A 16,198-nucleotide genomic window follows, 5' to 3' on the forward strand; every position below is an offset into this window, starting at 1 on the left:
ATGCTATAACCAATACTGATGTTGACAATAGCAAGTACAAAAAGGCTTGTGTTATACAGCACTCATCACATAGTGGAAACATCAAACGTATCATACAGAGAAACTGGACTGTTTTAAAGGCAGACTGCAATGTTATGGGTATTGTGGGGAATGAGCCAAATTTTGTTTATAAGAACGGGTCCAATATGAAATTATTGTTGGAAAATAAACATGACAAGATTAAAGGAAGGGGTGGTGGTGGCACCACCAAATGTGGCACATGCCAACAATGTCAACATATTATTGATGCCACAACTATCACTCTTCAAAATTATAACAAAACTAAGATTGTATTTTATAAGGGAAATTGCAGGTAAAAAAACTTAGTATATTTGGCTGTATGTACACACTGTCCCTGCTATTATGTAGGTAAGACAGTAAGGTGTCTACGTAATAGAATTTATGACCATTACTACAGTATTACGAAAAATGACGAAAACAATGCCCTTTGGAATCATCTGAAAAATAGTGGGGATTGTTCTACCTTTAAATTTGGCATATTAGAGATGGTCATGTGCAATGTGAGAGGGGGTGACATCAAAAAGGTGGTCAGTGATAAGGAAGTTAGGTGGCAGATTAGACTTAATGCCTCAGTTTATCCAGGAATAAATGATCATATCTCTATTAAACCTATATTAGACAATTCTGGATAACTATATTCAATAATAATAATAAATAATGAATTTCTTTTGGCATTGAAGGTTTTATGAATATATGTTAGGGACAGTGTTTATTTGTGTGCATTTTATAATGATATCAATTTTTGGTATTTATGTAAGAAATTTGTGTATTATAATGTATATTTATTGAATCTAAGTAGGTTTTGTTTATTTAAATGCTTACTAGGTATGATGTTCAATGAAAAATGAGTCAGAATTCTCTTAGGGAGGGAGAACAATGGATTATGAAATTCAGCCTTAGCACCTTAAAATGTAATTAAATAATGTCAGATGATTCAATTAATGTGTGTCAGGTGATGTGAGAAGTATTTATAAGTGGTGTGAATAGATGTTGTAACTGTTCTGATGAAGTCTATGGATGATGAAAGCGCTTAACGTATTTTATATTCTTTTACAATAAATTCTACTTGTTTTTACATTGTGACGACTGGTGCTGTGCTGGAGTTTCCTGGTATCTTTTGGGACAGGTGTGCGGATCGTTTTTCATTATAGTGGACTGTTCCTTGTTTTTGGATTTTACTACATTCATAACTGATGGGACAGCGTCCCTAGCACCTGAAACCCCGGGTGGCTCACTGGAACACAATCCTGAGAACTGCGGAACCAAATGAAGCTCTGCCTCGGGAAACCACATCAAGCTTGTAATGAGAAATGAAGGTGTGCGGAGAAGACCAAGTAGCAGCCGCACAAATATCATTTATTGAACCTTTGGAATGAAAAGCTACAGAGGTGGCCATAGCCCTGGTAGAATGAGCTTTGATTGGGAAAGACAACTCTCTGCCTGACTGGGAATAAATGAAAGAGATGCAATCCTTAATCCATTTGGCAATTGTGGCTTTGGCAACTGGAAGACCTAACCTATTCTCCGCAAAGGACACAAACAGTTGGTCAGATTTTCGAGTCTGAGTGGTCCTATCCAAATAAAAATGCAGTTGCCTGTGAACATCCAACTGGTGGAAGGTATATTCTACTCTATTAGAAAAATTTGGAAAGAACACTGGGAGTTCTAATGATTGCTGAATGCATAAAGGGGATGCTACCTTAGGCAAAAAGGATGGATTCAATCTAAGGGAAACTCTGTCTTTGTGAAAGATCAAATAAGGAGGGGAAGAACAGAAAGCCTGAAGCTCTGAAACATGCTTAGCAGAAGTTATTGCCACTAGAAAAGCAGTTTTCCACAACAGGAATTTTATATCACAAGTGGCTGCTGGCTCAAAGGGACGGGCAGTTAAGGAGGCCAGAACCAAATTTAAGTCCCAAGGGGGCACGGGATGAGCCATAGGAGGCCTGAGGAGCCAGGCTCCCTTAAGAAAGGGCTTGCAAAGTCTGTTAGCCATTAAAGAAGGCTCTATAGCAACATGAAAATTAGATATAGCCGCCAGTTGAACTTTAAGTGTGGAGACTGAAGAGCCAGAATGAAACAATGAAGCTAGAAATTCCAAGACCTGCGGAACTGGGGCCGTAAGAGGATCAATGCCTCGCTGCTGGGCCCAACAAAAAAACCTTTTCCATTTGCTGGAATACAGCTTAACGGTAGACGGCTTGTGGGAAGAAGACAAGATGTGCATCACTTCCGAAGAAAGAGAAAGATCTCTAACTAAGGATGGAAGTGGAGTAACCAAGCAGCCAGTCACAGCGACTGGAGGGACGGATGAGAGAGTCCCGATGGATTGGATAACAGATCCGGCACTGGGTCCAGAAACCAGGGGCCCTGTACTGTATACTTCTGAAGAAATGGGAACCAAACCTGACGGGGCCAATGTGGGGTGACCAAAATCATGTGGCACCCGACATGAAGAGCCTTCTGAATCACCCTCGGGAGAAGGGGAATCGGGGGGAAGGCATACAGCAGACCCGGGGGCCAATTGTGGGCTAGAGCGTCCCTGGGAGACTGTCCCTGAGAGGGTGTCAGAGTGAAGAACTCTCTGCACTTCGCATTGTTGGGGCTGGCGAACAAGTCGCAACAAGGGAGGCCCCATTTGGTGAAGATCTGCGCAGCCACTCTGTTGTTGAGGGACCACTCGTGGGGCAACAGGAGAGTCCTGCTGAGCCTGTCTGCAATCACATTGGCTTTTCCCGGAATGTGCATGGCTACTAAGAAACATCAAGAGGCTATGGCCCAGCGCCATACTCTCATGGCCTCCCTGCAAAGGGGGTAGGACCTGGTTCCACCCTGCTTGTTTATGTGCCAAACTACCGACATGTTGTCGGATAGAATCGCAATAGTACCTTGGGGGAGAGCATGATGAAGTGCTTGTAAAACCAGAAGCACCGCTCTCATTTCCAGGATATTGATGTGGAGGTGTGTTTCGCAATCCTGCCAAGTGCCTTGGACAGACCTGTCCAGATAATGACCCCCCCACCCTATCTGGGAGGCGTCCGTGGTCACTGTGGCAACAGGGGCTGAAGGGCGAAAGGACGCCCCTGGTCCAGCTTGGACCGACATAGCCACCAACGGAGGTCCCGACGACAACTGTCCGTAATCAGAACTAGGTGGTTCAGGGGGAGTTCTTGGTATGACCACTGAACCGATAATAGCCATTGCAGCACCCGCATGTGCAGCCTGGCTAACGGTACTAGGAGGATAGTTGCAGCCATCGAACCCAATAACTGAAGAATCTGTCTGGCAGGAACTCGAGATTTGGGTAACAAATTTAGAACCTGTCCGATGGCAAAAATGCCCGCATCCTTTTTGTGTCTAACTCTGCGCCTATAAAGGTGATACACTGAGATGGCCGCAGCGCAGATTTTTTCCAATTGAAAGTGATTCCTAGCGAGAGACCCAAGGTTACTGTGGCCGTCAGTGCTCGAATCAGTAGATGCTTGGAGGTGGCAGTGAGAAGCCAGTCGTCGAGATAGGGAAACACCTGGAATCCGAGACCTCTCAAGTGAGCTGTCACCACTGCCAGACACTTGGTAAACACCCTGGGGGCTGTGGTGAGACCAAAGGGCAGTGCACGAAACTGGAAATGACTGGTTCCTAGGCGGAAGCGTAAATAACTCCTGGACTCCTGACGTATCAATATGTGATAGTAAGCATCCTTGAGGTCTATGGAGCACATCTAGACATCCTTCTCCAATAACGGGAGAATGGACTGAAGGGTGACCATCCATCCGGAACTTGGACTTCTTCACAAAATGATTCAAAAGGCTGAGGTCCAAAATGGGCCTTACGTCCCCTGTCTTTTTTGGCACCAAAAATAATCTTGAGTAAGTTCCTGATCCGATCTGGTCGGCGGGGACGGGCTGGATGACCCCTTTGCTTAGCAGCTTTGAAACTTCTACGGCTGCCAGATCCCGTTGACTGGGTGGCACATCCGGGATTCTCCTTGTAGGAGGAGGGGGCTTGAAAAAGGGGATGAGGTAACATCCGGTTACAATGCGAAGCACCCACTGATCCTTGGTTATCGATTCCCAAGCCTGTGGATGTTTCGCAAAACGACCCCCGACCGGCTCTGGAGAAGCACAGCCGGGCCACATCCTAGGGACGTTGAGGGTAGGAGGAACCACGAAAGGAGTCGCGGTCTCCAGAGTTGCGGGGGCCTCTGCCACCTCTAGGGTGGTGTCTTCCTGAATTCCCCCCCCCGCCTCTGGAGGGGGGATCACTCGGTGGAGTAGAGAAAACCTTTTGGGCTTTTTTGAACCACATTTTCCCTCCTCTCTGGCACTTGGGATAAGGTCTAGAGGGAGCGGAAAAACAGGCCCCAACAGCAGTCAAGGTCTTTCCCTCCTGCTCGCACTAAGCGTGTCCTTCACCTTGGGTCCAAACAAGGAAGACCCATCAAAGGGGGCGTCGGCGAAGGAAGACTTAAAGGCCTCCGCGAATGGACACAAGTGTAGCCAGGCTTGTCTCCTAAGAGCCACTCCTGTGCCCGCTGCTCTACTCGCCCCCTCGGCTGCATAGGAAATGAGCCTCATGGACGAGTTAACAATGGAAGTTAGGGTAGTCATCTGGGCGCCTACAGTCTGTGCTAACGCCTCAGGAATGTTACCCGCAAGGGACTCTCCTAACTCCTTGAGGAGGTCCCTTTGGAGCCTTGTAAAGTGACAAAGATAGTTCAGCGACCGCATGGTAAAGGTCGCTGAAGAAAGGGTACGCTTCCCATACCTATCCATGCTCCTAGAATCCTTATTAGGAGGATGAATAGATGTCGAAGCCTCTGCCACGTCCTGCTGAGTGGCAGATGCCACCACCATAGCATCAACTGCAACGCCCTTAGTAAGGAATTCCTTCTGGGGGGGAGCTGAAAGGAACTTGTTGGGCCTGGCAGGCACCGGTTCCACCATGTCAGGATGTTCCCACACCCTCCGAGAGATTAGGTCTAATAGCTCATTGAAGGGTGGAGACACCCAGGAGGAGAAGGGCTGGGCCCCGAAGGCCTTGAGGAAAACTGACTCCTCAGTGGTAGGGGCTTTGGATTGCCAATCGCCTCTGTCTCAAAATCTCAAGGATATCCGAGAAGGAGACGTCATCCGATGACGATTTAGGGGACCCCTCCGCATCCTCGAGGTCAGTATCTGAAGTGACGGATTCATCTTGGGAATCAACGTGCTTCCTCTTACACAGTTTCTTCCTTGGGGGTTCATCCGAAGCAGACTCAGAAGGACCCCCCGGAAGAAGGGAAACCCCCAAGGGGGTATCCTCAGGCCCTGGGGCCCCACTGTCGTGGGAAAGAATGTCTCCAGAGGCACCAATACCCAGAACTTGGGATGGAGAGGAAGAAACCTGCTGAACCGGCAAGGTCATGGCCAGCGCACTCTTCATGGCCTCAAAAGCAGGCCCTCCAGACTCCGCAGAGGGCACTTGCTGAGAGACTACAGAGGTACCGGGAATGCCTGCGGCAGATGCTCCGAGGGGAAGACTGGGCATCGAAGAAGCGAGCTCTACAGTGTTGCCCTCGGCCCCCGCCAAGGAAGACCCGGTACCAAACCCTGACACCGAGGACAGGGTAGGAATGAAAGTCAGAGCAGAAAAACTCCGAGGGGGTCCCTGCTCCAACTGGACGATTCCGCTCCGTTCTACCTGCACCAACTCCAACGGCTCCAAGGGGGTTGGGGAGGAATCAAGTGTATGGGAGGTGGAGTCAGCTCCGAAGCCGCGTGGGCCGGAGCCGAGATCATTTTAGTAAAGGCTGGGGACTGGAACAGCCTCTGGATAACCCTATCCAAATCCAAATCAGATAACCTAGAGGATTTGGAAGAAACAGATTGGAGCCGAGAAGACTTCTGCCTCAGCTCCGATAAAGCAGGGGACCGGCTCCGAAAAGGTTCCAGCACTATCGGAGCCGAGACCGGGACTGGCTGCAACAGTGTCGGCGCCGAAGGAGGCTCCGGAGCCGAGGGTGAAGAGTCAAGGGAGCCGAGGAAGGTGATTGGCCTCTCGATGCACTCACATGCGGCTCCGAAACCAATGGAGCCGAGGGGAGAAGCACCGAGGCAGACCCTTCAGCCATCGGCTCCGAAGCCATTGGAGCCGAGGAAGAAGACGTCGAGCCTTGTTTCTTAGTTGTTGGGTCCGACGGACTGGTCAGAGCCGACGATCTATGCTTCTTAGGAGTCGGGTCCGACGGACTGGTCAGAGCCGACAATCTCTTCTTTTTGGAAGCTGGTGAAGAAGCTAAAGCTTCTTCAAAGGAAGGCTTAATCAGACCCCTTAGAATCAATTTGTTTTTTCTCTCCTGGAGAACCCTGGAAGAGAAAGCATGACACACACTACAGGTATCTTGTAAATGTTTGGGCCCTAAACAGTACATGCAGACAGCATGGCTGTCCGTAATAGACATCTTATAATTACATTTTGCACATTTTTTGAAACCTGACTTTTGTTCCTTGGACATATTGACAAGAAAAATACAGGTAACTTACAATAAGGCCAAAAGCAGTAACTGGAACATGGGCTAAAGCCCTCTAACTTAAACGGGCTTAGCCCGACACAACAGGTGAAAAAAATACAGAGAGAGAACTACGCGGGCTAAAGCCCTCTAACTTAAACGGACTTAGCCCGAAACTAATTCAGTCACACCACAACAAGAAAAAGAAAGGATAAGCATTCAATAAGGGCAAGAGCCCTATAACTTAAACGGGCCTTGCCTGGTACACAAGTAGCACGAACTAGAAAGACTAAAAATTAAATTTTCACGAAACTAAACACAAACGCTCACAAAGCTGTTAAAACAGCTGTTTGTTGAAATACTGACAGAACCCCTAGTCAAAAATGACCCAAAGGTCAAGAAAAAATCACTTAGCTCCAGCCAAGTCGAGACCACGTCCGGCTTGAAAAGCGGCAAACGAGATCTGGGGAAGCAGGGGTTGTGCATTATGGGATAAGGGGTAGCCCAGCCAATGAGAGACTTCGTTCTAGCGTATAGTGGCAGAGTCAGAGCCGACGGATCGGCTCCGAACCCATCAGTTATGAATGTAGGCGAGATAGGATCCCATTACATCACACATTTAATTTATTTAATTTTTATTTTATTTTTATTTGTATTTGTTTTCCGGGGTAGACCACTGATCTCCATAGACCATTTTCAGATACATCCTGGGAGCTGTGTATGGTTAAGTGATTTGCTCAGAGTCACAGCCTTGCACCACTGGACCACAGAAAACAGCTTGTTAACAGCGACTTAATCATCTAAGCCTACTGCCATACTTAACAATGTTCAATACTTGCAACAGTGCTGTGTTATATATCATCTCTACTATGTGCTGGAGACTACAGAAGGGGGACATCTAACATGTTTTCATGGTATATCCTGCATACCTATAAAACTCAGCAGTGGACACCATTATCAGTGACTAACAGCTTACAGTCATGAGACAGCTTACAGTCATGAGAACAGCATATCAAGAACTCTATGAAAAGTCATCAAACATGAAACACTGGTATAGGTTACATGTTGTGGCAATCATGGCAGTGCACACCGTCTGGCAGATGATGGAGTGAAAGCCTTTCCATTTTAATATACCCGAAATCACATGAAGCAAATGTGGCCTTGTCAGCAATGTGGGTAAAGTCACTGCCCCCTAGTACCTCAGGGAAGCAGATTACATCACAGACTGCCTGCACAATAGTAGTGGTTCTCTCTCTCTCTCTCCTATTTTTCATGAAAACTAAGTATATTGCTCCTCATGCTGTGGCATTATGTCATGGAACTTCTATAAAATTCATGTGTCCGATGCCTGAAAAACTTCTAATGTATTCCCATCAGAAACTGAAAGGACGTATGACAAAGAGGGTTAACACTACACAAACATTTGTGTTCACTGTTATAGGCATTCCACACATCTCCTTTGATCCTACATGAGGGTTACACATGCCTACCAATTTCCACATTGTGTCAGTCAACAATGTCCTAGTTATGAAGGTGATGGTGTGTTAACTGCTGGCAGACCTATCTGCAAGGTGGATGATGATGATGCCCAACTTCATTGGCACTAGTTCCAAAGGTGGCCACCAACACATACTACTATGCTAATGCTGACCCTACTCATTGCATTATAATGTAGGTGACACTCCTACATAGCAGAAAATCCATTGGTTAATCCCATTGATTTTATACATACCATAATCACATTGCCATGTTTAATTTCATCATTTGCAAATTTAGTGACTCTCATTAGCATGTTGATGCTCATTTGCATACCACTATGCAGTCATTTGCTCATAATGCATACCATACTATTCCTCTAGTAACACAATCACACTACATGCATCTATGAATTGCCCGCCCCAGTGCGTCACAACTCATTACATTATTTTGCATAATGCTCTGCACTATTTGAATCTGAATACTTCCCATATAAACACACTCACAAAAGCCATCCATGCACAGACCCTCACAGACCTATTCACACCCTGTCCCAGTGCTCTCATAATCACAGTGACATACAAACATACGCACTTATACACTCCCATTCACAAACATGATGACTTCCCTTACATTGGTAATTCATGTAGGTGAAACACTTCACCCTGTATAATGTTTGGCATTAGGAGTGTACAGCAAGATCAAGATTGCCACACAGAAACATATACATTAGGATCCCTGCTCTACCCACCATTAGCTTAATATGGGTGTCTATGAATTCTATACTACACACATCTTCTAAACAGTTACTCCACTGCCAGCTTCAACAACAATAAAAACTCAAAACAAAATTGTTGGTTCTACAATTTTGTTTTAGTTTTTTAAAGTCTTCTTAACATCTCAGTGCACCCCAAGGCTCACTTTCATAGACATCACCCAAAGACTACCACACTGGCATATGCAGCTACAAACCTCTTTGCGTAAAATTGCACAGCAGTACTTACAAACAGTGGGGGGTTATGGATCTGTTTAAGTAACAGCAGATCCACCCGCTTGTTTCCCTGAGGTCCTAGGTGCGACTGATTGCATGCACATTGTCATTATCTCCCCACTTGTCTCATGTTTTGTCCAATATATCAACTAGAAAGGCTTTCACGTCATTGACTGCCAGGTGGTATGCAGTGCACAGGGTATTATATACAAAGTGTCTTTGTAAGAGAGCTTGCATTCATTTTGTATCCTTCAGAAGCAGACTATGTATTCCAGCCAAAGTCCATTTTGACAAACAGCATTACTAAAAAATTGTGCTGCAGGTGAAGAAATAAATATGCACATTTGGCAGTATTCCTCTATACAAAGTTGCTATTGACTGTATTATGGTGAGGTTTGAATAATTTCCATAACACAGAATTATCTATGCAACAGTAAAACTGCTGTTCACAATATTTTACCACAGTAGAGAGTTGATTATCACTAACGTCAGTTATTCGAACACAGCCTTCCAAAGTTTTTGGGTAGGAAAAATCATGAAGTCTGAATATGTAAATGTTATACATATTTGCTTGTGCGTGTTTTTTTGAGCTTGCAGCCCACTCTAGTGTAAAAAGTATTTCTTATTTTCTACTGAAATCACTGAATGGTTGAAAAGCATGCAGAAAAAAAAAGATTTTTGCAGTTTTTTATCCAGTTCAATGCATGTTTGATTATCTGAACAGTTTGATTATCAAAACTACCCTAGGTCCCACCCAATTAGTTTGAATAAATGACTTTCTACTGTAAAGTGTTCTCTAAAACTGAAAATCACTAAAAGTGCATATTTGTACAATCAGCATGACAAATGAGTAAAATATTAAAAAAAAGAGACAGAGAGAAAGAAGTAAAAGGAGGAAATAAAAGAAGGAAAGAAAAGAAGGAAAGCATAAGAACACTTACTGCTCAGATTCTCCAACATAATGTGTAGCACAGTCATAAAGCTTGATATCTGTTGAACTGTGAAATTCATTTCCTTTGCCCACCAAAATCCAGAAACATAATAGTCCAATATAACACCCTGCTTTAAGCAAGTCTCATGGTGTTTTAAGTTTAAGATATCTTCCATTTTCCTTAGAGAAAAAAGAAATAACTGATCAAAGTAAATATCAGTTACAGCTACTGTTTGTAAAAAATATGACACTCTATAATAATACTTGTACAGTATTACAGTATAAACATGATTAGATTATTAAGTGGTACTGCTCTAATGGTTACATCTATAGGTATATTTTCCAGCACTCTGCAGATGTATTTTCCAGTTGTGCAATCTAATGTTGCTGCACAGTTTGTGCAGAGGGTTAAAGTGTAAGCTGAAGTTCTTGTAGTACTGGATTTGATTTTCTCAGCTCGCATGTGCCTACTGTGTGACCTTCAGCAAGTCCCATAACCAGACATTGCTCCCACATTGTTCCAGAAAAGGGACTGTGTGTCTAGTGGATCTACCAGGTTAACAGATACTATTATAACTTGCTGGAGAGACAGGTATGTATCCCAAAGACCACCCCTTCCCTGGAACAGACTCCTCCATCCATATGAAGCAGACTTCCTCCCTAACCCAATTCAAGTGTTACTTGAACAACTGGATGGAGAACAGGAAAATTCATTCCTGGTTTGGTACCTAGGTCTCTAATGAACACAGGCAGCCTGTAACTGTTTCATCCCCCAGGCCTCTGCTTGTAAACGTTTCATCTTTCAAGCCCCTGCTTTCACCTATAAAGAGTGCCAGAACTTGTCAGAGATTCAGGATGCATTGCTTTGCTTCAAAATGCCCTAGTGGTCGTCAGCCTAGTACACATCTATCAATCTATAAACCAACTGCAGCATCCAAAGCAGTAAAGCTAACATTAGAAAGACACTACAGTGATGCATGCCATAAGCATTCCTAGGCACTGAGATGTTTCAGACTCTTTTTTGCATCTTACTCCTATGTTGCATGTGAATACATGGGCTTATGGGGAACGTTTAAGATACAGATGTATGAAGCAAAAACATTCTAGAATCCAATGAACCACAGAAGATTATAATGATCAAATTTTATATGTAGTAATTTTCACAGAGTGTCGTACATCCATATCAAAATATTTAATGGGAAAGTAAAGTTGTAGTCAGACAAGCACACTAGTATGGAGCTGCCCTTTCAGAATTCTAGCAACAAATCTTTTTCAGTATGAATCTGTCAGATTCTGTCCCCCTGACAGCGCTCTTAGAATGTACAGATACTATGTACTGTTCTAAACTAGCTTTTTAGGCCCTTTGCAAGAAAGAAAAGGGAAAGGAAAAGACCACATGAGAGACATCTGACAGTCCTCGGCTTCAGAAGTACAGCTCCTTGCAGAATTCCCTATGAAGGATGTTTGTAGCAATAAAAAGGAAAATTATTTGGGAAAGAAATAATTTGATCTGAGTGCGGCTTTCTACACTTAAGGATTAAAATGCCTGTAGTATGGCTGGTAAAGTCAAGGCTACCAGAGCCATAGGTAAGGGGGAGAGAACCCCAACCTTAAACATACCCGTCAACTGTGCACTTGATTCTGCTCTTAAATAAAAAAATGCTCCAAGGGTCCAACCTGCATCTGCAATTTCCTGGATGTTTGAGACTTTACAGTTTTTGTTTGCTGTCAACAAAGAGATGCAGATGTACTACAGCTCTGAGTTTGGTTAAACTGTCATGCCTGTTTTGGAAAAACATAGCATGTTGACCATGTTAACTCAGGCAACAAGCCCTCTGGAAAGTGAAGAGTGAAAGAGAGATTGTTTAGGCAAGTTGTAAAGTGACTGCATGTTTTTTTTTTTTGTTTAGTTACTTTTTGGAATTGAAAAATAGAGATTAGAAATTATATTTATTTTTGGATTGCCTCTTACAACTGTTGCTGGGTCTTTGCTGCTCTGGTTTGCCTTTTTATTCACACAGACACTTATGCATGCACAGTCAGACACACAGACATACTGTTTTCCTTTCATTCTTTTATAGTTGTTTAAAGTTGAAGATTCATAGTTAGACCTTTAGCATTTCAGCAACTAACTTATGCAGATGGACAGAAGGACTTATGTGACCACATGCTTTCTTTTTTTGGAAGAATCAGCCTTGCCTTTATTTACCGCATTTTATTTTTTATTTATTTATGTGTTGGTTATTTTGAAGTTTAAAAAAAATATTTTAAACTAATTTTGCTTTGGCTTTTCTTTTCGCTCACACATATACGTATACAATGTATGCTCAGTCAGTCGGACAGACATTCCAAAGTTTTTCCTTGCCATTTTTTTTTTTTTTTTTTTTTACTTGTTTGAGGATACAACTACTTGAAGCTTCTTGATTAGACATATGGTCAGCATTTCAGCAGCTGACTGATGGAGAAGGAAGAACAACAGAGCAACTCACTCAAATGACAGATAGCTCTTGCATTGTTCTGATTCTGATTTAGCAACTTTGCTACTGTATTCTAGGGAAGGGAAAGAGAAGATCAATATAGTCAGTGTATTCATATCCTTAAGTACTAGCACAGGATATCAGTCATCCAAATATTCTCCCTAAACAATCAGTAGCTGTCTTTATTTATGTGGTTGGAATGTTCTTTGTTATTATTTGAAGTGTATATATTCAGACAATTTTAATTTTGGTCGGGTTAAACGTAACATATGCATGTTCAATGTAAAATGACACCTGCTTTTGTTAGCAAATGTTCAACACTGTACTTTGTGCATTGTTTCTATCACCTCTATTTGTTTTTTTTTGTTTTTTTTCAAACAATGTTAGTATTATTTTTTTATTTAAATTGGTCATTGTGGAAATACTGGATGAAAAGGTAACTAAATTCAAAAACATATCCGGTGATATCTGAAATGTGTAAAAGTGATGGTGGGTAATTTAACTGGTTTGAGGGAAACTTAGCATTAGCTGCAGTGTTTTTTGGCATTATTAAATACAGGCTCATTGCATTAGACAAATAAGGGGTTATTTAGCAGTTATGGTGTCATTCCACATAGGCTCTCAATACTGCAAGAAACTATGGCTGGGACCCCAGAATGGCCTGTCTCTAACTGGTCTGGAAACACCTGTTTTCAGCCTCTCAACTATGCTCCACCCAAAATATCCTCCTCCTCCTTTTTATTATTACCCTAGTTGTCAGGTATAATTTAAACCTACTACTAGTGGTGCTGCGGTAGCATTGTTGCCTCACAGTAAGATGCTGTCCGGTTCGATTCTCAGCTAGAGCGTCTTCTGCGTGGAGACATGCGTGAATGGGCGTACCTTCATTGAAGGTTGTGCGTCAGGCCTGGCAAGCTGGTACGTAAAAATCAACTGCCAATCATTAGCGGACCGGAGTTCTGCTGTGGCGACCCCTAACCGGGAAAAGCCGAAAGACACAAACAAACTAGTGAGACTAAGTGGATTGTTTCTAGCTGTTCCTCGGATCTGATGTTTTATAGGATCATAGGAAGTTACTAGGCTAATGGCCCTAGGGTCCTTACAAGCCTAGCCAAATTCTACCCTTATTTCCATTATCAACACCTATTGCCCTATCCAAGAGAGACACAGGTGGAACCCCTGGGGTGAATTTATGGTTACCCATCCAATCATCCAGATTGCGTTTGAAGAGGGCAATGAGGTGCTCTATTTGACATGAAGTGCGAGTCTGTTCCAAAGGTGTGGCAACCTCTGGAAGATCAATCTATCCCTCCAGCGGGTTCTATTAATGTCACATACCAGGTTAAGGTCTTTAGAGCGAGTAACCCATGTACCATTTGACTTGCAGATATGCAGCATTTCCAATAAAGAAGGGTTAGAGATTGCCTTATATGCAAGGCAGAGATCGCCTCTGAGTAGTCTGTATGAAACAGAATAAAGTGACAGTGATTCAGATGATCCCCATAGGAACGATGCTGAAGACCTTGAATTTTCCTTGTGAGAAACCTGTGTGGTCTCTCCAATTGCTGCAGGTGCTTGGAAAGGTACATACCAAAAAGGGTGTTGTACTCAATTACTGACCTGATGAGGGCAGAGTACATGGAGGTTATAAGTTCTTTTTTTTCTGGAGGCAATGCCCTTACTTATGAGATGAGCAATATAGAATACCCTTCTTACCACTGTGGAGACATAGTGATTAAGGGTATGGTTGCTGTCAACCTGTGTGCCCAGGTCTCTCACTACTGACTTACGGTGTTGTTATTGATGTGGTAGTTAGCGGGAACATCGGTCTTACTGAAAGGGATGATAATACATTTTTTTGCACTGAGTTTAAGGCCATGACTTTGTCACCAATCATTTGTTTGTGTAAGACCCTCTTGTAAGATGTTGATACCATTTGGAGATTCTATGACCACTCCCAGTTTGCAGTCATCAGCAAACTTTGCCAGCCACAGACCTTGAATTTTTGCTTGCACTTCAGAGAGATAGATTCCAAACAGTAGAGGTCCCAGGACTGATCACTGTGGAACCCCATTGGTTACAGGTCTGCTGATGAAGGTGGATTTCCATATTTTGACTACATGCGTTCTATCAGTCAGCCAGTTAGCAACCCATCTAATGATATAAGAGTTTACACCTAGCTAGGTGAGTTTGTCAGTGATGCCTGAGTGGGGAATAGTGTCAAAAGCCTTGGCTAAGTCTAGTTAGGCCATATGTACAGATTTCCCTCATCCAGGATCTTGGTGATGGTCTCAAAAAAGTCCACCAGGTTTAACAGGCATGATCTCCCTTTGATAAATCCAAACTGAGTAAGGTCACGTGTTTGGAGATTGCCTATATCTTTGTTGATAAAGTCCGTGATGATTTGCTCCATGGCCTTGCAGATACGGCTAGTCAGGCTAATAGCTCTATAGTTCCCAGGGTCAATGGAAGCACCACCTTTGTGCAAGAGAATAACAGTGGCCATTTTCCATTCAGCTGGCATGAAGCCGTTGCTTAGACTACGATTGAAAAGAGTACCCAATGCTGTTGCTAATTCTTGTTGCAGTCCATGTAGAATGCAGTCTGGGATGTTATCAAGTCCTATAGATGCTGTGTTTTTGGCCTTAGAGAGGGTGTTTACGACCTAGTCTTTAGAAATACAAGGTAGGGGACAGGTAGTAGGGATGTCATGGAGTATGTGTGGCAGGGGCAGGACAGTGAAGTTTTCACAGAACCTGTTGGCCAACAGGTTCGCTATTTCCACAGGGTCAGTATATATGGTATCATTAACTACCAGTTCAGCACAAATTTGGGCCTTTCCTTTCGGGTTACGGATGCTATGACAACAGGACGTACTGCCAGCTATGCCAGGGAGAAGTACGGCAGTAGATGTATGACTTGTACTAACACAGCTAGCTGGAATTTTGTAATCATATGTCATTTGTATATCAATCTGATTTGTAAAGATGTCTGTGCTGAAAATGTACTTGTGAGCTCTGCTTATGTTAACTGTGCTAAAATGTATCAACAGTGCACCCTGGTGAAATGAAGAGAAATGTACATGTACTATGGTAACTGAATTCAATGTATATGTTTTAATAGAGGACACTAGCACAGTAATGGTTAAAACAGCTGGCTTATTTTAAGAAAAATACGGGAAATGTAAATAAGCTGTTAAATCATTGAATGTCACCCCATGGTGCTGAGTAGGCTCGGAGACTGAATGTCTGGGAGCAGCCATTATCTTTTGCAAAGAAGGGGGAAAGTGTTGTAAATGTTTCTGGCTCCAGGCACTGCCATAAGCATTTGGATGTATACTGCAGCCATCTATGTTCAATTCCTGTCTCAAACTTCAAAAGGAGATAATGTGGGAACCTAGAGTCAGGTGACCAGATGAGGTCATTCTGCAAGTCATCTTGGATATTATATTTTACAGGGAGTAATCTCAGGATATAGAGTATTCTGTTCCGGAGCTTGAGTAGAAAGACTGCTTATGTATATCATCTTTCCTTGCCCAAGTAAGTTATTAGGTAACAGTAAAACTCTCAGATTCAGTCAGGAATATAGTGAAACTTAGTTTAGATATAGGTTCATAGGTAGGTACTAGGCTATCAGCCCAAGGGCCTATGTAAGCCTAGCCAACAAGGTTCCCTGGCTTACACCACCCAAGAAGGTTATTTTCCTGTCCCACTACTGAGCTGAGACACAGAAGTGATCTCCGGGGTGTATTTCCTATTTCCCATCCACTCGTC

At 43.3% G+C, this 16,198-nt stretch overlaps 1 protein-coding gene across 4 annotated transcripts in view; it reads right to left on the minus strand.

The window, feature by feature from the left end:
• CABCOCO1 (ciliary associated calcium binding coiled-coil 1) overlaps window positions 1-16,198 on the minus strand; it is an 806,689-nt gene that overhangs the window by 553,300 nt on the left and 237,191 nt on the right. For all 4 annotated transcript variants that reach the window (XM_044056394.1, XM_044056391.1, XM_044056392.1 and 1 more), the window contains one exon: window positions 9,959-10,128. In XM_044056394.1, coding sequence (XP_043912329.1) covers window positions 9,959-10,128 — 170 coding nt within the window. The remainder of the gene's footprint in view (window positions 1-9,958; window positions 10,129-16,198) is intronic.

The sequence above is a fragment of the Protopterus annectens genome, chromosome 14.part0 (genome assembly GCF_019279795.1).
Source record: "Protopterus annectens isolate FY-2018-M chromosome 14.part0, PAN1.0, whole genome shotgun sequence".
Lineage (NCBI taxonomy): Eukaryota > Metazoa > Chordata > Ceratodontiformes > Protopteridae > Protopterus > Protopterus annectens.